The sequence below is a fragment of the Centrocercus urophasianus genome, unplaced genomic scaffold (assembly GCF_019232065.1).
Source record: "Centrocercus urophasianus isolate 14NV4802_14NV808 unplaced genomic scaffold, USGS_Curo_1.0 seq_9, whole genome shotgun sequence".
NCBI classification, from domain to species: Eukaryota; Metazoa; Chordata; class Aves; order Galliformes; family Phasianidae; genus Centrocercus; species Centrocercus urophasianus.
In genome coordinates, this window is record NW_024885532.1 from 31816399 (window position 1) to 31842786 (window position 26388).

A 26388-nucleotide genomic window follows, 5' to 3' on the forward strand; every position below is an offset into this window, starting at 1 on the left:
CACTGTACTTAAGTACTGCACAGTCTGCAAGAGGTGGTTCCTGCCTTTAGCTCTCTAAACAAAATGGACAATCAGAAGAAAGTGGATGAGGGAGGTGCTGTTACTCAGACAGGGAGTTGGGGCAGGAAAAGAATATTTTGAAGTGTTTAAGAGAGTTGTTTGCTTTTGAAATTTTTACTCATAAGCTGGTATGGCCCAAATTGCACATTAACTATTAGTAAGGGCAAGAAATAAACTTAATTCTGGAAAATACACAGGCTACACAACATGCATCTCTCTGATGCTGAGTGTAGAGAGCCATGGATTTAACCAACTTAAAAAAAATATCTCAACACATTATTTGAATATCTGGTGAGTAGAATGGGAATTTTTATTTTTGTGGAATGCTGTCTTGTAAGGAAGGGATGGGAAAATTTCTGTCACAAGTTATCTCTTATTTGTAAGATGTTTGTAATGATTTTGTCATGTTTTGTAAAAGTTTGCTGTTTTACTCTGCTCTGCTTTGTTGTGGCTGCAGCTGCGAGTTAATCAGGAAGAACTGCCAGAAAACTGCAATAGTATCCAGGATGAAGAACAAGATGCAGATATTAGCAAGCATCGTCAGAAAATAGCTGAAAACAAGGATCAGATGAGAACCAACGTTATACAGGAAATTATGAACACAGAACGAGTCTATATCAAGCATCTCAAGGACATCTGTGAGGTACTTGCTTTTAGGCTGAGGGCATTCAGTTGACTTAATGGGAGCAAAGCATCCCATCTAAGTAGAGAAGGGGAATGGTTTCCCGTGTCACAATATTCTAAACTGTGCTTCTAAGGCTGTCAGTCAGAACCTCGTTGTGCCCTCGTAAGGCTTTCCTCTCTGCAGGCTGCCACAAGGCACCACTTCCTTTTTGAAAAAAAAAAACATTCCACTTTTGACACGGAAAAAATAGTTTGCATGTCTGACTGCTATTTCCATAGTAATAAGTGAGAGGAAGTGCAGTTTATTTAAAGCTTTTTATCACTTGGTTTAGATAGAGAACTTACAGTGATTTTAATAGAATCTGCTACAGTTCAGAGACTAAACCTTTTGTAAGTAATGTGCAAAAAGAATGTTTGCTGGATGAGATTTTCTCCAGCAAAGAGACTTTTTTGGATGCTTGAGAGCTACAAAGTCTTTAAAGAACTAATTGGTTTGAACCGTGAAATATTGAGAACACTGTTTTTTTTCTTATTATTCAAATTTTCATGAGGGACCTCGTTCCATCAAGAAGCTTCGTAATACTTTTCACTGACATTTGCTTTCTCTGATGTGGACTGTGATGCATCTGACTTGTTTTTCACGTGTGTTTGTGGTTAACATCTGGATGGGTGCTTAGCAACCTACAGGATATTCTTACTACACTTAGTTTGCTGGTTCTCTCTGTGTTTGCTATGTTGTTATCCTTCAGTCATTGCTAGGTTCTTTCATGGACCACGCAGTAGACATGACAGCAGTTTGTTTTTAAGTGAATCAGGCCTTTTTGAGGAAAGATATAAGGGAAGACAAAAACACAAAATTTTTTTGTTAACTGGCAGGCTTTTAAAAAAAAACCAAAACTTTAAATGCAAGTTTTGTCATTTAGATTTACTGTTTCCTTCTGATAGCAAGCTTGATTGAGTGCCTAAAGGATGAGGGAGGAATTTGTACACACAGCTGCATCAGTGCCACGGCTAGCCGAGGTCTGGGGCTCCCTACATGTTGTACCAACGTACTAACTTTTAGTCTGCTATTGTGTTTCTCTAATACATATCTCCTTCAAATAGGATGACATTCCTCTGAGCTTTGTACAGAAGAGCATACACATTTTTGAAGTATAGAAACAGTACTTCATGTTCAACATTTTGGGTAGAGATGATCTGTTATCCTCCAGTTATCCTCCAAGTGAATCTGTAGGGTGGTGCAAGCAGGCATGAGCTGAAAATACACTCAGATAGGACTGAGCCAGAAAAGCTGCTGCAGATAATAATCCAAATGTGCCAGTGCTGCACTAGAATGAATCAATAGCGCTGGTGCAGCCAAGAAGGAGAAATTTGCTGTGTTTGAGAAGTGCCTGCAGTCCACATTAAAGAGCTACACAGGAGCTTATTTTCCTGGTAAACCTCAATAGCAGGCTTTTTACAGCTGTCTGCTCCCAGAGCTGTTTGGGAGAACCCTGCCTGGAAGCGGCCACATGGAGCAGCCTGACAGATAGCCCCTGTCATACCAGCTACCCTTTGGAGTCATCTGCACCCATAACTGATAAGGGAATGGAGCACAGCTGCTATTCGTGCTATCAGCTGCTGTTCTGCACACTCCTGTCACTGCGCAGCCAGAGCAGCAGGTAGCTGAAGTTCTGCATGGTGACAGCAGCTGAGTCTGGAGCCCCTGGCCTCACGTTTACCTCCTGGCTATGGGAGCACTGATAGGATCTGGTTACTGACCTAATGCTGTGGAGTAGAACTTGCATCTACTTACCATTGGATACAAAGGAAATGGATCTGTGTAATGTTCTTGCAAGTGAGCACACACAAAAAGGGAAAAGTAATTGTATTTTTATGTCAATCTTTCTGGTACTATACCAGTACTTTCAGCGAAGAATAGCTAAATGTTCTGAACATATCATAATATGACCTTAATTTTGCTTCCCTGACTTAGACTGGGTCCTACCTATACCAGCTGCCTAAGGAACCAGTATTTTAGCCTTGGTAGAAATTGTCTGTATATTAATTGTTTCAGTGTTTGTTCCTGTAAAGAAGAACTGTTATGGCACAGGGGATTACAGAAAAGCACAGCAGCTGAAGCAGTAGTTGCATGTTGCATTGGAAGAATCGATTTGGGCATGAATCTGCAATCTCCTTGTCCAGTCCTGTCTGTATGGCTGGGAAACCACTCACATGCCCGTCGATCATTGGATTTTTGCCAGTTCAATGGGATGCTTTCAGGGTAGAAACTGTTATTGTATCTTCAAACTAATGAGGTTTTTGTTTGAAGAAACTGTTATTGTATCTTCAAACTAATGAGGTTTTTGTTGTTTCCAGGGTTATATTCGGCAGTGTCGCAAACATACAGGAATGTTCACCACAGCCCAGCTGAGCACCATTTTTGGAAATATTGAGGATATTTACAAATTCCAAAGAAAGTTTTTGAAGGATCTTGAGAAACAGTACAACAAAGAAGAACCTCATCTGAGTGAGATAGGGTCATGCTTTCTCCAACATGTACGTTGCAGAAGTTGGTTTTATTTATGATATGAACAAAATCTGATAAGAAAATGATAACTGCGTGAGGGGACTTCACTAACAAGTGGCTATCAAATGTTGAGCTTTAAACAGGTAGCATTTTAGAATGTAAAGTATTTGCAATCAAATTTAAAAATATTTAAATATTTCAGATTTCTCTTTAGGAAGTATGTGTCTTTGTGCACGATTTCAAAACCTTAGTGATCACAGATGAGCTGGACTGTCTGCAGTGATCCCAGATGGCTTATTTGGGCATGCAGTAACTTCCTAAAGAAAATAAGGATTGAAGGTGGTGGGGAAGGAGTCTTGATTCATAATAGAAATGTAGCTGTCAAGTCATTGTGATTTCAAGGATTCCCCAAACAAAAGCACTTCTTGAAGTAATGAGCTTGATCATCCTGACTTAATGAAAGCTTTTATCTCTGTGTTCATACAGAGAACGTACACAGCTTTGGAAGTTAAAGGTAGATTCATGTGTAATTACAAAGCTGGTTGTTACTGAATTTAGAAACAATATAAAAATGAATTAATTAATATAAGTAGATATAACAGCTGTTACAAAAAATGTCTTTCATCCTTTGTAATCAACTACATCGGTTAATGCTTTGACTTTTTCTTTTTTGTAGCAAGAAGGCTTTGCTATTTATTCAGAATATTGTAACAATCATCCCAGTGCCTGCATTGAACTTTCCAAACTCATGAAACAGGGCAAATACCGTCACTTCTTCGAGGCCTGTCGCTTGCTGCAGCAGATGATTGACATTGCCATCGATGGTTTTCTTCTCACGCCTGTTCAGAAAATCTGCAAATACCCTCTGCAGCTTGCAGAATTGCTCAAATACACCACGCAGGAGCACAGGTGAGAGAATTAAAAAGGCAAACCTTTACTCAGTAGCCTAATTACTGAAAGCTTTTGGTGACAAAGCAGCAGTTCTCAAGATCAGGAGCAAAACTACCAGTGACTCCAATAGAGGGGAGCTCCTTATGGGCATCTTGGACCCATCACAACATTATCAAAATTTTATAAAAAGTCATTAGCAAAATGTTGTTCAGGGATTTCCTGGGTATTTTTGCATTTGTTGCTGTGGCCTTCTGATACAAATTGCCAATAAAAGTAGGTTGTACTCCACCAAGTCTCCCAGTAACTTTAAGGCAAATTCTTATTGCTCCAAAATAAATACAGAATACTTGGAGATCACTATTTCCATAGCAGTTCCATTAAAAATTTGATATGAGGATCTTTGTTATTTGCACTCTTTGTAATCTGTTTTATATCTAAGCTACATCAGTGGGCTTTCTGGATACATGCTAGAACAACTGTTTTGTTCATTTGTAAGCTCGCCGTAATGATCCCATTCTCTCAGAACTGAACTCCTCACCAAACACAAGCTGAGTTTTTACCACTCAGTGTAATATTGCAAGTGATGAAAATCAGAGGAAAAATACAGAACTAGAGAAGAGATCTTAACAGGATAGGAAAGGTACTGTAAAAGTAACAGCTCTTCAGAAAAGGAAAGCTATAAATTAATAAAAGAATTCTTCTCATGAGCCCACAATAAATACTTTTTTATTTGGTGTGTACCAGAAAGCTTTGATACTAGAAGGGACGATTGATTTTTCTTCCATTCCTCTGAACTACTTAGAATCATTGGATAGAATCATAGAATCCTGAGTGTAGGAAGGGATCTTTAAAGGCCATCTAGTCCAGCTCCCCTGCAATGAGCAGGGACACCACAGCTCCATCAGGTTGCCTAGGGCCTGATCCAGCCTCGCCTAGAAAGTCTGTATGGGTGAGGATCCAGCACGTCTCTGAGCAACCTGTTCCATTGCTGCAACACCCTCACTGTAAAAGAATTTTTCCTTATATCTAGCCTAAATCTACCCTGTTTGGGAAACAACACCAGACATTAGATTTTCACCTGGGTTAAGTAAGAACTGAAGTTGCAGGTTATTAGCCTTTCTGATACACTCCTAGGCTGATTACCTCTTTGACTGAGTTAAGATTTTATCTTTAAATGCCTACCTTTTTATTGTACAATTGCAAGAAAAATTTGTGACCCCAGTGCTCAAAGTCCAAATGCAGCCTGAGGTAATGCTTTGTGGGCAGAAGTCTGTGCTTGTTCAACCTTCAGGAAACTCCACTTGGAAACAAGGGCATTTTTGCTGGGGACCAGAAGGGATGTTGACTGCTGGTATTCAGGGCTTTAGTTCTGGTGCCTACAAACACAGCCATGCTCTCAGTGTCCAGAGGTGCCCACAAGCAGACGAGCCCACACTCACACAGAACCTCAGCAAAGCTCAAATTCAGCCTATTCTTCTGTAGCTTTTTCTTTTGTTGTCTTAAAATGGCTGAAGGTGTGGACGGGCTGCCATGAAGGCCATGCTTTGTGCCATAAGTGAGGGCTGATGTACACACTGAGAGAGGGAGCTGAGATAAGGAAGGACAGGAGTAGCACTGTGACTGTCCAGTGGTCACCCCTGGGACGTCTCCCAGACACAGGGAGGATCTTGTTATTGTTCATCTCACTTCTTGAGTATACTGAGTGCAGATGTGTAAAGAAACGCATCCATCAGCAGCAGCTGATGAAAATAGGAACGGAGACAGAAGCAGATAAACAGGACAGTGACACTGATGTTCTGGCAGGGTTTATTTCTGTCTCATACTATTCTCTACCTCCAGCTTCCTTTTCTGCAAGAGTCATAATGATAATGGAACAGACGCAGCTGGGACTGTAAGGCAAAAAAAAAGCCTCTTTCCTTCCTTCTTCTTAGAGACTATTTGAGAAAGGTGAAGGAGGGATGGATTCTATACAGAGGGAAACCCAAAACTGCCTGCTGGCTGGGGAGAGCCATAAGCATATGTGGAGCTCAGGGAGAGAAGAGGGGAGCAGAGCAATGGAGGAAGAACAGGAGACTGAATTCCATCTGGAGCAGATGGGGGAAGGTGACAGCCTTGGCTCTCGCACACTTCCTCCATGAGAATGGGCCACTTTATCACTTTAATTCTCCTTGGTGCTCAGGCTCTTGGGTCCCTTGCTCAACTTGTTTGAGGTTGCTGTTGGTATCTTTTCTGCCTGCATAACTTTCCTTGTTCACATTTGTTCCCCCAGCCACTGGGAATGAAAAGAAGGAAATGCAACTGTTAAACTTGATCAAAGGGATGATCGTCACAATAAAATCGTGCTCTAAAACCTCTAAATCCCTTTGGTGAAACGTATAATCAGTTTTGGGTTTTACCATCATTTTCAGTAGAGACGCTATATCTATTCATTAATCTACTTCTGCCTCCTTGCACCACTTCAGTCATTTGCTCCTGCACAGAATGCAGCAGTGCACTGTACAGATTGTTGTGTGAGGTCGAGGATAGCTGAGAATCACGTGTCTCTTCTTTAAGTACTTTGAGTAAAAGGATAAATGCAAGACAGTAGTTCGAGTACCATGTCACATTTTCTAAGTGCATCATGCCCATTGTACAAGTGATCTTTGAAACATGCCTACATTTCACAGTGATTATAACAACATAAAAGCTGCTTATGAGGCCATGAAGAATGTGGCATGCCTAATCAATGAGCGAAAACGAAGATTGGAAAGCATAGACAAGATTGCACGTTGGCAAGTGTCTATAGTAGACTGGGAGGTAAGTGCCAGACCCTTTCCTGATCAAAGGTACTGCGTGCAGTACTTTGTGTCCTCTACAAGGTCTGTCCTTCTGCATGGAGGGTCATTGGTGGGTGTCTACTTTTCAGCTGGTCACTGCTCAGTTGAAAGTCCAGTTGCAGTGGTTTTGTTACTGATTACTTTGTTTATCGCTCAGGAAGAGCAGCAGGTAGTGCACGATCAGATGCCTTTGAGATGGCGCTGACATGTAGGAGATGACAAAATGGATTTTTCTTTTATACTTGGATTGTAGAATCTCATCCAGATTTGTGGTTGTTTTATCAAACTTGAACCTGCTTCAGAGACTTTAACAAGTGTCCTCCCAATTTATGCTGAAAGAAAGCAGACCAGAATCACTTCTATTGAGTTCACCTGTATGAGATTATCTACCTTCTACGGCATTTTCAGCTCTAATAGTTAAAATACAATAAAATGGATTTAAGACTTGATTAGTGAAGTAAGACTTGATTAGTGAAGTAAAACATGCTAAGATCTGAAAATGATGTTTACTTACTTAAAGACTGTGTATCATCTTAGGGACCGGATGTGTTAGCCAGAAGCTCGGAACTGATCCACTCAGGAGAACTGACCAAAATATCAAAGCAAGGCAAAAGCCAGCAGAGGACTTTCTTCCTCTTTGACCATCAACTTGTGTTCTGTAAGAAGGACCTACTGAGAAGGGACATCTTGTATTATAAGGATCGTATCGACATGGATGAGATGGAACTTGTAGACACTGAGGATGGCAGAGACAAAGACTTTAACATTAATGTCAAGAATGCTTTTAAGATAATAAACAGAGCAACAGAAGAGGTTCATTTGTTCTGTGCAAAAAAGCAGGAGGATAAGAAGAGATGGATGGAGGCATGCGAAAGTGAAAGGAGAAGAGTTCGAGAAGATAAGGAAATGGGTAAGTGCAAGGATTTCCTCTCTATAAGGTAGTAAGAACAAAAGAGGATGTTGTTTTCCACTTTTTTTTATGCTTTGTGGAGATGTGCACTCTGCCTTTTGGGGCTGTTGCCTCTGTTACCTGACATGGCCTTTAGCTGTATAAGTGAACCCTGTTCAGGTGTGTTTGTGCTGTCATCGTGTGCCATTCTACTACATGTTACCATTCCCTTCCTGGCAGGCAACACTGCTCCAGAAAACCCTGAGCGTGGGGAAACTCGAAAGGGGTAGCCGCACAAGAGAGGTAGCAGTGGCAATGATAATGAGGAGATTTGTTTTAATAGCACTAACACTTATTTAAACCTGGGTCATGCATTTCTGTGGAGCTGAGCAGGTCCGTAGTAGTTATACCTGTTTTGACGCAGGTGTCTTGAGCTAGAAGAAATATAGTTGAGTAGAAACAGCCAATATCTGTCTGGTTTTGTGTGACAGTAGCTTGGATATTTTCTCCATTACCCAGAAGACTACTTGTTTTTCTTTTTTTTTTTTTTTTGCGTAAGTGAATGCTTCCTTCAGCCAAAACCAGTGGAAGGGCGCCAGTACTCTCAACCTCAGGTTTAAATTTGTCTTGTTGATTTTGTAAGTTATCTTGCTGGAGTTTGCATAAAGCCTCTAATCTAACTGCTCTGAGATGAAATACATACTCGTCAAATGGCATTTTACTTCTATTTTCAAAAACACTTTGGTGCGGGTCGTTGTCTCCCAAACCATATCTCGCTTTTCTTAGCTTTTATGAATACATATGAAAAAAGCCCACATCCAGAAAATCCTTCTCCAAACCACTAATAGTAACCCTAAGAAAGTGGTCTGATCTCTGCTGATGAAACTGCTTTCTTTTTTTTTTTTTTTTTTGTCTGTTTCCTTGTTTCTATAAAGGAAAAAAAAAAAGCGGAATAAAATAAAAGAAACCTCACACCCCGAAATTATGGCTTAATGCTCTTTGTAAGTTAATAGACTGATTTGTAGTAAGTTCTCTGTAAGTTCAGGCTAAAAGAGTAAGGGGAGTTTTAAAAGCATAGAGCTATTTAGGGAAAGGCAGAATGGAACGAGAGCAGCTACTTTATTCTGCTTTTGAATTGCAGCTTCTGTGCTCTTCAAGTACAGATCAGTGAAAGGAGAGACATCACGTAAAGTGTAGTTTGCTAATGCTGGCATAACATACCTGTGTGTCTTCAATGCCATGTGTGCAGGGAGAGGAAAATAAAGTGCATGTCCATGGATTCCAAATGATGCCAGATCTTTGGCTGCCTTTCACAGTGGATGTCTGCCTTGTCTGTACTCAGCACACATCAGTCATATACCTGATGTATGTCATATGTGAGAAACTGGAGTGTGGGATCCAACCCCAGGCTGATGGCAGCCCCAACCACATCACAGCCTCCTTTGGTGTCTGGTGGAGTATGGGATGCTCTGTCCTCGGGATAGAGGGAATGTTGGCCTCCATAGCCTTCTGCCATGTTTGCGCTGGCATGTTCAGGACATGCTGTATGAAGATGATGTCCACCCAGTATCTTGTTCAACAACTGTGCAAAGGAGTTACAATAGTTCCTTCTTTGTGTCGTACGAAAGTACCGAGTTTATACATAGAGGCTAATCTAACATAGCAGCATGGATTTGCTCAGTGCACAGAAAGCTTTTCCAGCTTTTAAATCACATCTTTTATTCCATGTGGATCAGCAAATGAATTCATTAAATATGGGAAGTATAAGCAATGATTAGATAAATATTTTCGTATCATGTCCTTTCTTTACTCTTTCTCATAGGAATGGAAATCTCAGAAAACCAGAAGAAACAAGCCATGCAGAACGCCCGTAAGTCAAGGCATGGAAAAATGAAAGGTAGGTGTTTAGGAATGGCGTTGTGCTCCTATTTTGTTGCAGCGTGTTTGTTATCAGGAATAAGTGTAGGGATTGAGTTTCTGAAACTTTTACCTCTTCTTCTTGGGTTTACATGGAGATTGAATTATTGCCATTAGCCCAATTTCAAACTGAAGCACCTTTGTGAACTGCCTACTAAGTCAGTTTCCCGTTCTCCTCTAGACAGTAAGCTGCCATTATCTCTTTATCAGAGAAGAAGAACAAGAGGTTTATTTACAGCTGTAAGAAAGCGTTTGCAGAGAGGAAATCAAAAATGAGAGTTACCTTTTCCTTCCTTTGTTTTTGTTCTGACAATTTACTCTTCAGTAATTCTTTGCTTTCTATTGAAAAGTTTTTAATATGCTTTCTGCACGCCACATGTTGGTGAGCTCATAAATAGCATAGTCAAAATAGTTCCTTGCTGTCCTCTCTTGCTAATTACTTAGAAGTGCACAGTGAAGGAGTAGAAACTTGTTTTTCTGGAAACTTTTTTTACTCTTTCCCTCTCAGAAATCGTGTGGTTTTGTCTTTTTCAGTCTTAATTTGAGTAAGTTTCTGAGTGTGTTGAGAAAATAAATAGAGCCAGTGGGAACAGACCAAGTCAGAATTTAGGATTAAAGGAGTAAATTAATCTCTATTCCCTGGGATTAATGCTAGGATTATTAGGATTATTAATGCTAGGAATATTATTATTATTAGGATTAATGCTGGGATTAAAGCACTTTAGCAATCATGAGATATCTGTAAAACCGCTCTGGATTACCAGGGGAGTGGCTGAAAGTTGTGATCAGGAGATTCTGTTCAGAATATCCAGGTCCAAAGTCTAAGGATATTTGCCTGCAGAAATATTTTCCAAAATGAAGAAATATATTTTCATTGGTAGTGGCATTTCACTTAGTCTTATCTGGGGGTTGACTACAGTAAAAGGTTCTACTTTTTTAAGCATCTCTCCTTTGATATATGCAAATTTACCCATACAGATAATGTTGCCAGGCATTGTGAAATGGTTGCTTGTTTTTTGTACCAGTTATTTGTACTGGTGTTATTCTTAACACAAATAAGTGCAGCATTTAAAAGGTTGTGCATCAGAGAAGGTGACACCTAGTAGTGCTTTCATGTAATGTCATGGCAAAATAAATTCTGTCTTTACTGACTACCGGATCTGTCCCATGATGCCATGCTCAATTTTTCCCCTCGCTGGTAACTCTGCTAGCTGTCTCATACTTTCTTAAACTCTTCCTGTTCCAGGTGTAAGCTATAATGGGTGTCCTGTGCCTCCTCTGCACCAGAGCTTGCATCCCATCCATCAGCGCCACATCACCGTGCCCACCAGCATCCCACAGCAGCAGGTCTTCGCCCTGGCAGAACCCAAGCGGAAGCCATCCCTCTTCTGGCATACCTTCAACAAACTCACCCCGTTCAAAAAGTGAAGGGTGCCAGCATGGGGAGAGACTTATTCCAAGGAAGGACCTTGGAGACCCAGTTAAGCGTATTTAAGCTCAGTGAATCTCCAGTTTTGGAGGAAAAACCGTGGGCTCCCTTGAGCCAGAAATAAAACTTTGTCTAGAAGAATAATGAAGTGGCTCAGCACTGCTCTGAAGTAAATGTTGCCAAGTGTCAGCATTGCTAATGAAGAGCAGTTTCCTTTGGACAAAGACAGCTTACTGTTACTCTGAAGCAGCAGTATTTGATCTGTTTCTTAGTTATGCTGAAGTAATGATAGAACTGTGCAGGTCATTGTAACATTTCATTTTTCTTAATCTTATGCTGATGGCCAAATTTAGTACAGGGAGGGATTTTTCCTTAAGGGTATGTGAGCAAGGAATCTTGGGGGAGTTTTTTCCTTTTGGAGAACCAAGCAGAGCTGCCCATTAAAATCAGGTGGATAACATGCCTAATCCTTCCTGTCTTTTTCTATTAAATTGCCAAGTGGCAGGAGAATGTCCCATAGGGCCTTACCATATTCCAGATTGGAACAGGGGAGTTTTATTCTGTCATATAGAAACATGAAGAGAGTGCAAAATGGACTACAAAGATGTGTGCATTTATTGCATACAAGTGGATACAAGAGGCGCCCAGGGCATCTCTGATTTCTTTCAGTCAGAGCAATATACTGCTTGCATGTATGCTCTTCAGTATAGAGCTTTTATATCACTTCTTGTGCACTTCTTAGCCTGGGAGACGCTTCTTTATATTCCCAGTATGCTTATTTCTCTGTGAAAAATTTTGTCTTTTTTTTTTTAATGGAGATAATGTGAATGTACAATGTCAGAGGTGAGACAGCACAAGCTGACTGCTGACTGATGGCTATGCTACTTAGCCCACACACTTTGTACTCATGTAGCTTCACTTAGAAAATGGATGAATGGTAATGGAAATGTCTCCATTAAGTTCTCAGAACAGTCTGGATCCATGCTTCTTCTATACTGGAAATCAACAATGAGTTGTGACCAGATTTCTTCACAAAGAAAGAGAAGTCCTTACTGGAAGGGACAGAATAATTATGTGGATCAAAGATGGATTTCTGTCTCAGAGTCATTGGTCTGTGCTGGAAGGGGAAGGATCTGGCTGGAGAAAAGTCAGCTCTGGTCACATCCACAGGATGTGATCTGCATTGCTGTGGGTTGATCTGGAAGAACAACTTCTAAGTGCCACCAAGAAGAAACAGGATCTCACTATTGGCAGCACTGATCATTTCTACTCGCTAACTCACAAAGAATGGCAAGACTATTGGTAATATGGAAGGAAAAGAGGACTCCTTATGTTTCAGAACTGATTTGTTTTGAATGTCTTTCAAATACTTTATCCTATGCTGCTGATTAGGGGCATTATCAAATGATAAGTGTAGATCCAAGAGTATTCTTTGACAGTGGATGCAATCACCTTTGTAATGAATCTGTAATATATGAAGAACAAAGAATGGGCTAGAGGCCAGGCATCTTAATAACAATGTAAAAAAAGCCTTATTTTAAACATGTATTTGTTCCTACTGCTATTCTTACCTCTAACTTTCTACTTATCATCAGTGTTGAAGCCCACTACTCTGATGGTTTTGTGATTCGGTAACTTTCTGCAACTTCTGCAAAGTGCAGGTTTGTAGTTTTGATTTTAAATGACATCTGTGACGACTGTACATTTCAAATGCCTTGTGTATATAGCTCAGCAATAATGCAAAGTCTGGTGATGCTCAGCCAAATTGTTCACTCCATAGTGAACTTCATTGCTTGTGCTTTTCTGTAGTGATAGAAGATGACCTGAAACAGTTAGGAACTGGAAATATGCACTGACATTTACAACAGCCCAGCTTAAAGACAGCGCACAAGAAGGACGGTGACAAAAGCTGGCTGGGTTCAGTTCTTGTGTTTAAAACAAGCTAAGAGATAATTTGGCATGCTCAATTTAAACTGATGAACTGACTTCCAAATGCCAGTGTGGATGCATGCCCTTCCACGTAACTGAGCACCCCTTCTCTGCTTCTTACGTACCCATTTTCACGGGTACATCCCATGTTCAGGCCTGCAAACCAAAGCGGTGCACGTATCATGGAAGCAGAGGTATTTCGTATCCACATTTTGAAAGATTTGTTCCAGATGTAAACACATCTGAAGTTGGATTGCAGTTTACATGCAGAAACTTTCCCAGAGTGACCTGGAGACATTGTGAGAGTTAGATCCACAATTTTGTCTTTGGTGAAAAGATTTTGGGATGTATCTTCTGTCACATCAGTGCCCATAAAGGCTCCTCCCATGTAGTAGTGCTGGTGCCTTAGCCCTAACAATGAACAGAAATGTTTGTATGTGGTTTTGGATGCAGCAGGTTGTTTTGTTTTGTTTTGTTTTTTTCCCTTAAGAGAACTTTCAAAAAGAGAAAATGTTTCATGGTGCAAATTACTCAGGACAGTTTTATATATAGTGCCCTACTTGTAGATGTGTTTTATAATGTCCTCTGTGTCTTTGCAATCTTCAATAGATGAAGAGGCTACCAACACTGTACTTTATTGGGTTATATATTTGTCGGTCAAAGAATGTGCTGGCTATACAGCAAGACTGATAAAATGTAAGGAGGCAGGCCAAATTTGAACTACACCATAATCTTTTAAATGAATTACAGTTAAACAAAAACACAGTTACATTATCCAACAAGTAAGGCAAATGTTTACTCGGGGATCAGTCTGATTTCAGAGTCTGTGGGGAAGAGAGCTGCTAATAAAATGTAAAATTTTCAGCTCTAGCATCTCTGTCCTTTAGCAGAACATGAAAGTCTTGACTTTCCTGATGACAAAACTTACCTTCAGAAAGCTGTCTTTTCCACTCACTTTTGTTTGCTATAAGTTACCGTCAAATGTTCTAGGGCAACTACTAAGCATACTTGTGCCTCATTTAGCTAAAGCACAGCCAGAGCCTTCCTGATGGCCTGCTGAGCAGACAACCTCAGACTTTTTGCATGAGATGCAGTAAAATGTAATTGTCTTCAAATGTGTTCCCACTGAGTTCGGATAATGCCAAACCATAATTGCATCTAACTGGGAGCATTTGATGTATAAAATAATAAGATTGTTTTACAAGTGGCTCTTGCCATGCTAAATTTCACATTGAGTTTTAGTGGTCGGTGTAGTGAAGGAGTTCAAAGACAGACTGCTTAAATGTTCTGCGTTTTAGCTGTCTTTTGAAAATAATTAGAGCAGAGTTTTGGAGCCAAAGGTCTTTAGCCATAACTAACACAGTACCTTTCCTCGACCGCCTTTCTGCTTTTTTTCCATATGTGGCATCAGTGTGTAGGAGATCCCTTCTGAACGATCTCTAATTTAAAACTATTTGTTGTAAATACTAGGGATGAAGTTGCGTGTGTATTTTATTTTGACAAGTGTTTTGTAACATTTTATCTTACTTCGTGCATCTCACCATCTGTGTGCTGTTACATGTGCTGTAAATCAAGCGTCTTGGCTACAGAGCAGATGAGTTGGCTGTTGACGGCTGAAACACGATGTATAGGACTGCAGTGTCTTCATGTGTATTTGTTCTGAAGTAATTGCATTACAATGTTTGTTTACTCTTGGAACGTTGTCAAATGAATCTATTTTCTGGAAATAAGTACAAACTTCCATTCCCATTGTTTTCCTCTCGTTGTATGTGTTTTAATTAAATAATGTACAGCTGAAGTTCTTCAGCTGTGTCTTATAAAATTTTATTGTACAGTTTTAGAAGTGCTGGACTTCTTACATTGGCTACAAAATCTCTTCTGTGTAGCAAGCATTTTTCAGCTGTCCCATTTACTTTATTATTTTAAAGGAAAAAACATATCACACCATCTTCTGTTGGTTTCTAGTGACAACTTCAGTACTTCCCAGTACGAATTCATTTTAGCAAACTGCTGAACCCAGTTGTGGGGCTGAACTCTTCTTTGTTCATGCAGAAACCATCCTTATTAAGACCCCAGATATATGTATCCACTGTCATTGTACTTTACCTTGTCCTAGCAGCCTGTTCTCCAGTACCCTTGGAAGTAAGTGCAAATGCAGCTGCTCTATTAATAAAACTGTAGCAAACAGAGGGTGGTGATTTAAGTTCTGTGGTTTAGGTGAGGAGGTTTATATTCTGTTTTCTTTGGAAAATACCCAAATCCCAGGAAAAGGATTCACCCAAAGGGCATGCTGTGTAAATGCGTGTGGTTCAGCTTGCTGCCCTGGCTAGTGGAGAAAAGTCTTTTGTATCTCATCATTGTGATGCAGCAAGGGACCACATCTGAATGGCATGCACATGTGCTTCCTGCTCAAGGCCATGTTAAAAAACGGTTTCACCGAGACACAATAGCTTTAACAAAATAATCTGATTTCCTGAAATCTTTTCATGAAAAACGTTTTGCTGAACTCAGAAGATAGCAAATTAGTTGGGCTTGCTGACTTATCCCTTTCCTTTCAATGTTCAATCTTTTATATCTAGTTCTTGGTTCACTTCAGAGCTGGCAATTTCCAGGCCTCCAAGTGCCACTGCTGGACAAGGTTTGTGTTGAACGCTCAGGGATCGAAGCAAAATACATAATGTGAGCACAGAGTGAGGCTGTGGATGGCTGAGAAACATACTTTCTGCAAACCATGGAGTACAATGTCATGGTCAGTAGGCTTCCTGAAGAGGATGTCCCTCAGAAGTCTCTAACAACTGAAATCTGGCCATGGTGACCTCATTTGTGCACTTTATTTAATGTTTTGACATTCAGGCCCAATTCCGTAGGGAGTTGCTTAGCACTGTCTTTTAAGTTCTTCAAGAGCTGATCTATCAGGTGAAGCTTTTCGTTTTATGACTTTGGAGATACCCAGTCACACAGTTGGATATATAATAACTATATATCCCATGATCACTACTGTCATGTTCAGCTTTGACAAAGGTAATTATCAAAGTAATCAATCTAAAAAAACCATATATGCATTTCCTGCCACTCAGGTGCAGCATTGATAAGAACGAATGATGACCTTTTGCTTCTGCACAACTACTTCTGAGCCATCTTTTCTGTGACAAGGAATGCTAGAAAACAGCTGATGGAAACGTTTGTCCTTCTTGGTTCTGTGTTCAATAAAACCAACAAAAAGGCATCAAATTGGATTAATAGTGCTGGTCTAAAGGGTAAAGAGAAAAGCATTGTTTGTAGTGGCTCTCATTTCTTCACATTAGCATAGCAAATAGGTTAATTTGGCTGCAGAGGTGGGATTGTTCAGTCTGGAGAAGAGGAGGCTTAGGTTAATTTGGCTGCAGAGGTGGGATTGTTCAGACTGGAGAAGAGGAGGCTTAGTGGACACCATACTGCTCTCTACAACTGCTGGAAGGGAGGTTGTAGGAAGGTGGGAGTCAGCCTCTTCTCTCATGCAAGCAGTGATAGGACTAGAGGGAACGTCCTCAAATTGCACCATGGGAGATTCAGGTTGGACATTAGGAAATACTACTTCTCCAGTAGAGTGGTCAGGCTGGAATAGGCTGCCAGGGAGGTGTTAGAGGAACATTCAGATGTGTTGAGGAATACAGTTTAGTGAGAACTATTGGTGATAGGTGGATGCTTGGGCTGGACGATCTTGTAGGTCTTTTCCAACCTTGGTGATTCAATGATTCTATGATTCAAGGAGAGCAGCTAATTGCTGCACAATGCCCTTTTTCTCACCATAAAGCTTGTAATATTTTTTATTACCACGGGGTGGGGGTGAAGATCTTAGTGAAAACCATTCACTGCTCAGCTGTGCTCTGGATTTTTAAAAGGTTGTTCAATGGACAGACCAGGTTCGTCAGCTGTTTGCAGTGCAGGAACCACCCCGGACACAAGGTTTTCAATCACTTGCACAACCAGGGTGAATTGAGGCCACTTCTTATATCATTAACTCCTTTTACTAATGGTTTTCACCCTTCACTGTTCATGATCAGCATTTATGGAGCTGATGATACACTGAGTTGCTTTCCTGCTAGTCCTCAGAGAGCAGCAGTTTCAGTAATGTCAATAAGATGCACTGAAGCATCAAGTTATGGCTTCTTCAAATTTGGGTCATAAACTCAGAGGTGCTGTAACTATGACAGACCCTTCAAACAGCAATGGAGAGCTTGCTAACTACACGTGAAAAGCTCTGCCATTCAATTTCTTTACTTAACTCAGCCCTGTTACTTCTTTTCCATAATCACCTGACATTGGTGATGTCACATTCACGGTTTTAATTTTGTTGTAATTTCTATATTCTTTTTGTCCCCACTTCCATCATAAACTGCTAACTGACCTTTGTAAGTTTCCTTTGCTAAAATAAAGCCATGGGACCTGTGTTCTGTCCTACAAACTTAAATAACACATTTGTATAATGGAAGAGGCATATCAAAGCTTTATTGATTCATCCTAACAATTTTATTTCACATAACCATGGCAAAAGCTGAAGTACAGAGCACTTCAGCTTACTATTGGAATTAACAGAGAGATTCCAGTTTAGCTCTGTTTTAATTATTGAACAGCTCTCAAAATGAAATCACTGACCTTTGAGAATTCAGTGACCAAACAAGTGCTTGTCCTCAAGGCACATATCTGGAGCCTGCATTCCCTTACGGGAAGCTTTTATGTAATACTGAAAGATGCCCAAGAACATGGCAAGTACAAAGTGAATGAGGTAAGAGCAAAGATACGATATATACACTGCTGCTGCTGATGATGATATTGCTGTTGTGTGCTGAGAAGTGCGTGTAAGGGGATGAAATGCTTAGGCACAAAAGAATACCTTGAACAACTGGAATGGAATTTTCTGTGGGAGGACAAGGACTGTCAGACTTCCCCATGGGGTAATTCATATGTTAACAGCATCCCGTACAGCACTTCTTCCTTTCACTTTCCTGTAGACTTCTTTGACTAAGGCAGCAAATGTTTATAGTTCGGAAATAGCAGAAGTTTGACGTATTTTCAACTCCCTTTGGTACAAACCAGCAGCAGATGAAGAGAGATTTTGCTGGTGTGTGACCAAACACCACTTTGTATGCTGCTGGCAAAGGCACTGCCAACAACATTTACATAACTGCTGCAAAACTGGGAATATTTTGGAAAACAGGAGGAAATACTAAAGGATGTGTTAGAAATGTGGGGCTATCCTACCCTATAAACTGAATGAATGTTTACATTGAATATTCCTACCAAGGTGCAATTGTTGTTAAAGAGAATATATACTGGTGTCTCTCTGACATGGTCACTTGAAATGTCACTATCCTAGTTAGTATTTCAAAAGGAAACTGATCTTAGCCTTACATTCTTATTCATGAAAGAAATAATTTAAAGTCAATTACATAAAATGTACTTATTCTGACCACCATTAACCTCCATAGGCTATGCTTCTGTGCATTAATTATTTAAAGATAATAGCATCAAATAAAATACTAATTTTGTTGCAACTAATTTTTGCAATTCATTTCTATTGCATGCATTCTATTGAATGCTATTTCATTTTTGTCCCTCTTTTTAACATCTTCTCACTGATTACTCTTATAAAGAGTAATTGGCAAGTTCAATTCCTGTTCAGTGGACCTCTCCTCAAAGCCATAAAACAGCAAGGGCTCCCTAATGAAAGCATGAAAATAAGCTGGATTTTGTGAAGCACAGTTAAATGAGAGGGGGAGAACTAGACTAAAGATCTGCTTTTGCAAAAAAATTCTTATTTGATTCCTCACATCTTTGTCCTCATCTCACTCTGCTTCAGCTCTGACCCTTTGTGAGGTCATTCAACTTATTAACCCAGAAAAAGACTAACTGTGATAAAAGAGAAGAAACAACAACAGCAACAAATGCTATTGTTTTGTGCGAAGTTAAGGGACTGAATCACCTTAGCTCACCTCCTCGTGGGAGCTCGTGGGAGACGAGAGGTACAGACTTGTAGCCATGAGGCGTCATGAAGAAATGTAGATGGAGAAGCCCTGTTTTTTCTCAGTTGCAAACTGCCTGACTGGCTCAGTTACATTATTTTTCCCTTAAGAAGCTGTTAGATAAATACTGGGTTATTAATGGCCAACATTATCTGATCTGGAGCCCCGAGAGAAGAGGTATGTTGACTTCAAATGGGTAGGGTACTGTTTTTATCAAGCCTTTCAGAAAGGAGGGAGTGAGCTTGACGCTGTAGACAGGCTTCTGTCAGGCAGCAGCAGCCATGAAGCAGCTCCTGTGTGAGTGCTGCTCTGGCTAGGGGAATGTAGAAATTACGACAAAGAGTGCCTGTGTGTTATATATAAGCTGAACAGCAGCTTAAAGGAACAGGACGTTGTATGAATCCTTGTGTATGAGTGTAGGGTCACTACTCTTACTTGAATCAACCCCCCAGGGCTTGAAATCTTGCCTGTGCCCTAGGGCTTAGGACAGCAACTACAGCACATTTCCTTGTGGACTTTCCAGACATTGGAGTTTTGTTGGTCAGAGTAAATCAAATCACTGGAAGTGTGATGATCAATTCTGCTTTTTTCTTATGATCTTGAAATACAGTTTAAGATCAACCATATTCACAAAATCTATGCTTTGTCAGTACTCTGATGGTTTAAACAGAACAGTGGGAAACCCAGTGGGAGGTATTGAGCTGTTGGTTGCTGGCTAGATCCCGAGGACATGAGGGGTAGCCCTCAGCTTCCCCAGAGCTTTGGTGATTTTCAGCTGCTCACCATCTACCTGCATCAGTATCTCTACGGACAGTCCTTGCAGAGTTACTTCCACTGGTCACACTGTATAAGAAAATACGAGACAGAACCTATACGACAAAGGTATGTCTGATATTCCCATTCAATTATTATTGGAAATAAAGCCCAGTAGTGTCAAGGATGGTATTTACTGCTATATAGAGACCTGTAAATAAAACAAAACAAAACAAGAGATATGTTGAAAAGCCCATTTCTTTTTCCTCCCTCCCCAACACTGTTTTTGGGCTCACAAACTAAATGTGAGGAAAAAACCAATCACACAGACTTAAGTAAATGTACTTTTCCTTTCTTACATCTTTCAGCCAATATCGTTTAACCTTTCTAAAGAATGAAAAGCTGGATTATACTGCTGGCTATTGCAGTCAGCACAGAAGAAGCACAAAAGCAGGACATCTGTACCCAAGCATATCCTGGCATTCCTGGCAATCCTGGGCACAATGGCATACCTGGTCGTGATGGACGTGATGGCTCAAAAGGCGACAAGGGAGACACAGGTACTGTGCTCAACACAGAGAGTTGGAAGTACAAAATAGTTTGCTATTAGTTTCCCAAAGATGCCTGGCACCCTGCATTAATAGATCAGTCCAGCTAGCCCTCAGAAAACATCTCAGGCTTCCATCACCTTCTGGTTTGAGGATGGAGATATGAGATAAGACCTAATGAAAGCAAAATAGAGATAATAGAGAGGTCAGGTCCAAGAGACAAAAACAGATATAAAAATGAAAGCCTTTACTTTCTGTTTAGGGAATATTTTCAGGTCTGCTCAAACATTTTGAAGCCTGTAAACATATTTCTGCATCTTTAAAATAGCAACTATACTTTCAGAAAAAAAAATCAAGCCCAATTAAAAGAAAAAAAAGTGTAAAAAGAAATGTGCAGAGGTAAGAAGACTTCTATTTATTACCAACATTTTACATTTGTAGGACTTGATTCAGAGTGTCCCTACTTGCTGTAACATAAGCACCATTACAATGAAGGGCAGGGAAGAACATTATCTAAAAAACAGTGTAGGATTCATGCTTGCTGTAGTAGGCTGTAGTAGAGATTTGCATATAATACTGAAGACAGGAAACCTTCTCAGGCCAAAGACAGTAACTCCTGTGGTAATTTAAGCCTCAGGATAAGGCTGCCCTTTGCATCCATGCTGCATCATCAAGGCCAGGGATCTACCAGAGGATGAACTCGCAGACAAGGACTTACAACACTTCATCAGAAATGTCACAAGTCCAGAATGCGAAACACAGAACAAACACAAATCTGCTTCATATCTGCTCACAAATTTTGGTAGGAAAAGCTTTTCCCCAACAGGCTGTCGGTCAGGTCAGCAACTGTGTGGCATCACACAGTGGGCATCGTGGCTTAATGCATAAACCTGTCATGAACAGTCCTATTGTGTGCACAAATCAATCCAGATTGAAACTGTGCTCATCAGATAAACCCTTCTGCCATCCTGATCTTGCAGATTGTGAATCACAGCTTTTGGTTGTTTTTTCTTCTTTTTTTTCTTCAGTGTATCACATAACCCAGTACGCAAAACAAACTGAGGTCAACAGTCTGCTAGAAATTAACTTGAAATATGCTACAATGTTTTACTATGCCTTTTAAGCCAAAGGAAATGCCTGACCTAAATAGAGTTACTGGTGCAGTCACAACCCAAAAGCTAATGAATCACTTTCTTTGCAAGGAAAACCTGTGCCTCCATAGGAAGTGAGTGCTGCAATCAGTGCTGAAGGTGTAATTTGACTGCATTTCTTTGGTGGCAATAATGGTGCAGGCAGGAACCTCTGCTAGATCTTGTTGCCACCCCTTCACTCCCCTCTCCAGTACACCACAACTCTTTGTGTGCCTATACAGTAAATTAGATCAGCTGAAAAATAATCAGCACTTACAGTTTGGGTAAGAAAGTTGCCTGCTGCTTACTGTCTGCTCTGAGCAACTGACAGTCAGGTCTACACTAAGATGTCTTTTCTTTGGGGGCAGTTAATCACTGTTTCACTTTGAGGCTTTTTGTTAGGGTAAAGCTTTTTTTCTGGAAGTAGCTTCCTCACTCCTTTTCCTGCTGGTATCTTCCATGTCATCTTCCATGGATGAAGGCAACAAGAGGACAAGAGGTTTTCACCTCATTGATGTTGACCAGCATACTCCTCCACATACTTCAGTATCCCCCTTCTTTATGTTAAGAATTCTGTCTCAAAAAGGTGCTCTTCCCAAGCAGAGTTTCTGTTCTCCCAATGAGACAAAAGCCTCAGCAGTGGCATGCACCAGAAGTCAGGAATAAAATGACTACATTATTGTTTAGCCAAACTAGAAGAGGAATGATCACAGAAGGATTCAAATCCCATTTTTTCTGGTACTACAGTTGTTTAATGAAGATCTGTTTTTTTCTTCTGTACTAGGGGAAGCAGGACTTCCTGGCACTCCAGGGAAAGATGGTGCAAATGGAGAAAAAGGACAAAAAGGTCAGAGCACTTCAATCTGTTAGTGGCCTATGGGTTTATGAGCATTAGACATGCTATACACTCTAGCTGTAGCAATGTAATGTTAAAGTTTAACTCCTAGTGCACTACATGATGTTATGATGTGGAATACAATAACCAAAAATCATAAAACCATGGCAACCTTTTTTCAGAAGGGGTAGAGGCTGACAGTACAAGAGAGATTTGCTCCCTCCAATTATCCTGCTGCCTCTGATGCCATATAACTTATCTGCTCAGCCTATGACTTCACCTTTCCTATTGCTCATCCCTTTGTCAGCTGCTGAGGCAGACATCACATCTGTAGCTATCCAAGGAAACTGAAGCTCCCATAGGCATGTATGTACCTTCAGGCAAAGGTATTTCAAAAAGAATTACAAAAGACATGAATTGTACACCTGAAAATACAGTAGATCCTGTTATTCAATAAGATAATCAGGTGGGTCCCTTCCAATTTGGGATTAATTGGGATAATTCCACGATTCTAATCTCCTGCACCTTTTCCATGCCTCTGTGTAATCACACCTTATGCAAACATGGTGGTGGAGTGGAGGTGGTGGAGTCTCCTTCTCTGGAGATGTTCAAGACCTGCCTGGATGCCTACCTGTGCGACCTGCTGTAGGGAACCTGCTTTGGCAGGGGGGTTGGACTCGATGATCTCTGGAGGTCCCTTCCAATCCCTACAATTCTGTGATTCTGTGATTCTGTGAAACAGCCCAGAGTTAAACCAGCATCTTCAGTAGTATTTTAAAATATATGCCCATGAGGCATTAGCCCCAGCATCCTGGCTTAAAGCAGCCCCCAGAGACCACAGGACAAGAGTCGCCATGCGTTCTATAAAACCAGCATTTCACCTCAGATCCCATTTCCCATATTCTTGTGATGCTTTTCCTATCTCATCACAGCAACCATGAACTTTTCCATAATCCCAACAGCCCAAGCCATGAAGGTCTAGAAAATGGCTACACCACATGCTTAGCCAAACTACACACATCTAGAAAGTCTCCTGATGATCTGTGAATAAAATCAAGCAATGAGACATTGTGCAAGTTGGAACACAAATTCAGAAACTTGGTGATGCTGGACTTATGCACCTTTTGGAGTAACCGTGCATAGACAATTCATATTTCCAAAAGCATTGAAATCTGCCAAATACTGCACCCAGGTTCTCCAAAATCCTTAGGATTATTCTGAAATACACCATGGAATATGCACTGCATGGGAGTAGTGACAGTCTGCTCTACAGCTCTCAGACATTTCCTCAGTCTACTAGAAGGAAGGAGAGGGAGACATGAAACATAAATGTTAAGCATTACAGAGCTATCTTCTCTTCCCATGTCAGTGGCCTGTTGGATCTGTTGTGCTTTTTTTCCAAGAGACTAACCACAGAATTTCATGGTTTTACTTCGTTGCTGCTGCCAAATACTCTCAACTCTGAGCTGAGAACTGTAAAGTTCACATTTTACATACAGCATTATTCCCAATACCAAAAGCCACAAGCTTTCACACAGAAATGATCAGACTCTGGCTTTGATTGATTGAGTGTATGGACATTATGGCATCTTCTAGCACTTACATCTATCAGTTGCTAATGTGCCCTTCAAAATATAAGGCTTTTCTCTGCAAAACTTTGTACAGATGGATTTTCAAAAGCTTTGAGATTCATTCCAATTGTGAATGAAGAATAAATGGAGCATGTGAAAGCAAATACCAATACAAAAAGCTTTCAGTTGCAATTCAACAGCAATCTAGGTAACCCAAACAAAGTATCATCATATAGGAACTATATAAACTCATGGCAAGTAATATCTGTGTGTTGCTCAAGTAGTAGATTCTCTGATGAAATTGCAAACTGTCTCCCTCACATATAGCAAAGGCTGAGAACATGGGTCTGAACAGATGCTGTTTGCACATGAGATGATCTGAGCTGTCAGTGCTATCAGCAGCCTGTAGACTAATCACACCTTCATTTCTTTGAGCTTATTTTTGTTGCTTTCAGCAAAGGCCCCTGTCTTCTATTGTAATAGCAGGCTTTTCTGTCTTATCCTGAACTCACATGTATGAAACACTGTACATGTGGTGAGCACGGTGTATATAGTGGTGACATACACATACGTTTTTGTGCTGAAACTCATGTTTTGACTCACTAATCCACTGGACTTTTTGGTTTTCCCACTTAGGAGCCAATGGAACTGTTGAAGAGAAGGGGAACAAAGGAGATAAAGGAGAAAGAGGACGACCTGGGAAACTAGGACCAAAAGGAATTATAGGGTCAGTGGGTTACAAAGGTCAGAAGGGAGAGCTGGGACTGCAAGGACAAAAGGGGTTAAAAGGAGACATTGGGCCCATAGGTCCAAAAGGGACAAAGGGTGAAATTGGACATCCTGGAATAATTGGTTTGCCAGGGCCAGTTGGCCCCATTGGTAATCCGGGTCCTAAAGGTAATACTGGAGATCTGGGGCCACCGGGCAGTCCAGGAATTCAGGGGGAGAGAGGCTTGAAAGGAGACAGAGGAGACAAGGGAAACACAGGTGCCCCAGCAGTTCTGCCAAGGAGTGCTTTCAGTGTAGGCCTTACAGCTGCCACCAAGTTCCCTCCCCACAGTCACCCAATCAAGTTCGACAAGGTGCTTTATAATGGCCTAAGTGACTATAATCCAGTTACCGGCAAATTCACCTGCAAATTCTCTGGTGTTTACTATTTCACCTACCATATCACTGTCTACTCGAGGAATGTCCGAGTAGCTCTAGTCAAAAACGGGATCAAGATGTTGCACACCATGGATGGATACCAGGGTGCTGAGGACCAGGCGTCGGGAGCTGCCATCCTTCAGCTACGGGCAGGAGATGAGGTGTGGCTGCAGGCTCACCGAGGAGAGAGCTTCAACGGGCTGTTTGCAGATGCTGATGATGATACCACCTTCACTGGGTTCCTCCTGTTCAGCACCTCTGAGATGCCGGAACTCACAGCATGAAGCCACGCTGTTAATCTGTGACTTGAGTCAATTGTTGTCTGATTTCTGCTCACCCAAATCTTACTGTTCAAAGAGGTGGAGGTTCTTTATGAAACTCATGGAATCATAGAGTGGCCTGGGTTGAAAATGACTACAATGATCATTTATTTCCAACCCTCCTGCTATATTGCAGGGTTGTCAACCACCAGACCGGGCTGCCCAGAGCCACATCCAGCCTGCAAGCAAACCTTATTTTATTTCCTGTCTCATGTTTTGTTTGTTCCATCCATTAATGCCATATGCCTGTGTCCCTCAGTACACCCCAATAAAGTTTCTGCTGGCCAATTCCATCTGAATACAGCAGAAAACAAACAGTTCTCATGCCCATCTGTTGAAACACGGATCGAGACGACAGAAACGACATAAATCCAAAGAGCGTTGAACTCCTCCTTGACCCAGTCGGGCGTCCTAAGCCGCTCTTGTCAGCTCCAACGCACGGCCGCGGGGAGGCAGCGCGGGGCCGGCCGGGCTGAGGGGAGGCGCCACTTCCCGCTCCGCTTCCCGCTCGCGAGCGCCGCTCCTCGCCTCAGGCCGGAACGCGCAGAGGTCGCTGTCGTGCCCGGAGCCGAGCTCCCGGGCACCTCGCCGGCGTTAACGCGCTCCGCCATGCTGGCCGGCTGCCGGCGAGCGCTGCCTGCGGCGCTGGGCCTTGCGCTGCGGGGCCGGGCGGCCGGGGCGCCGGGACGGCGGGCCGTCAGCACCAGCTGGTGCCCCGTGGGTGCCGCCTTCGATGCGAAGCAGCAGCGCAGGAGCGCGGCGGGCAGGGAAACGGTGAGCGGCGGCAGGGCAGGGCAGGGGGAGGGCAAGGGCAGGGCAGGGGACGGCGGGCCTGCGCCGATCGCGGAAGCCGGAGGATGCGGGACGTGGTGTGGGAGGTGCGCGCTGCGTGCACGGCGTGTTGGAAACCACGGGGCCGAACTGCGGCCTCTTCCGGGATCTGAGGAAACCGGGTGCTGGGCGGAGGGAGCCGTGCCTGTGTGCCTGTGTGCCTGTGTGCCTGTGTGCCTGTGTGCCTG

General features: G+C 41.7%; 3 protein-coding genes and 1 long non-coding RNA gene across 7 annotated transcripts in view; 3 read left to right on the plus strand and 1 right to left on the minus strand.

Annotated features, from left to right (window-relative positions):
• The window catches only part of SPATA13 (spermatogenesis associated 13), a 58272-nt gene extending 43365 nt beyond the window's left edge, over positions 1-14907 (plus strand). For all 3 annotated transcript variants that reach the window (XM_042839225.1, XM_042839226.1, XM_042839227.1), the window contains 7 exons: positions 518-703; positions 3043-3222; positions 3870-4102; positions 6751-6880; positions 7438-7810; positions 9612-9686; positions 10953-14907. In XM_042839225.1, coding sequence (XP_042695159.1) covers positions 518-703; positions 3043-3222; positions 3870-4102; positions 6751-6880; positions 7438-7810; positions 9612-9686; positions 10953-11134 — 1359 coding nt within the window. In that variant the 3' untranslated portion in view covers positions 11135-14907. The remainder of the gene's footprint in view (positions 1-517; positions 704-3042; positions 3223-3869; positions 4103-6750; positions 6881-7437; positions 7811-9611; positions 9687-10952) is intronic.
• Positions 14908-17338: 2431 nt separating this feature from the next.
• LOC122171578 lies at positions 17339-25791 on the minus strand. Of its 2 annotated transcripts, XR_006172023.1 has the most exons (3): positions 25070-25791; positions 20332-20541; positions 17339-20030 (listed from the first exon to the last, which is right to left on the minus strand). It is a non-coding gene; the product is annotated as an uncharacterized LOC122171578 (long non-coding RNA). The 2 variants fall into 2 exon arrangements; XR_006172022.1 differs by lacking the exon at positions 17339-20030 and having other exon boundaries at positions 20060-20541.
• LOC122171577 (complement C1q and tumor necrosis factor-related protein 9A-like) lies at positions 20214-25441 on the plus strand. The gene is made up of 3 exons (XM_042839258.1): positions 20214-20379; positions 22282-22344; positions 24540-25441. Exons 1-3 carry the CDS (start codon positions 20214-20216, stop codon positions 25331-25333), a joined length of 1023 nt encoding a protein of 340 aa, XP_042695192.1. The 3' UTR covers positions 25334-25441.
• Positions 25792-25978: 187 nt separating the features above from the next.
• Positions 25979-26388, plus strand: part of LOC122171308 (mitochondrial intermediate peptidase) — a 67991-nt gene continuing 67581 nt past the window's right edge. The window contains exon 1 of the mRNA XM_042838773.1: positions 25979-26143. Coding sequence (XP_042694707.1) covers positions 25979-26143 — 165 coding nt within the window. The remainder of the gene's footprint in view (positions 26144-26388) is intronic.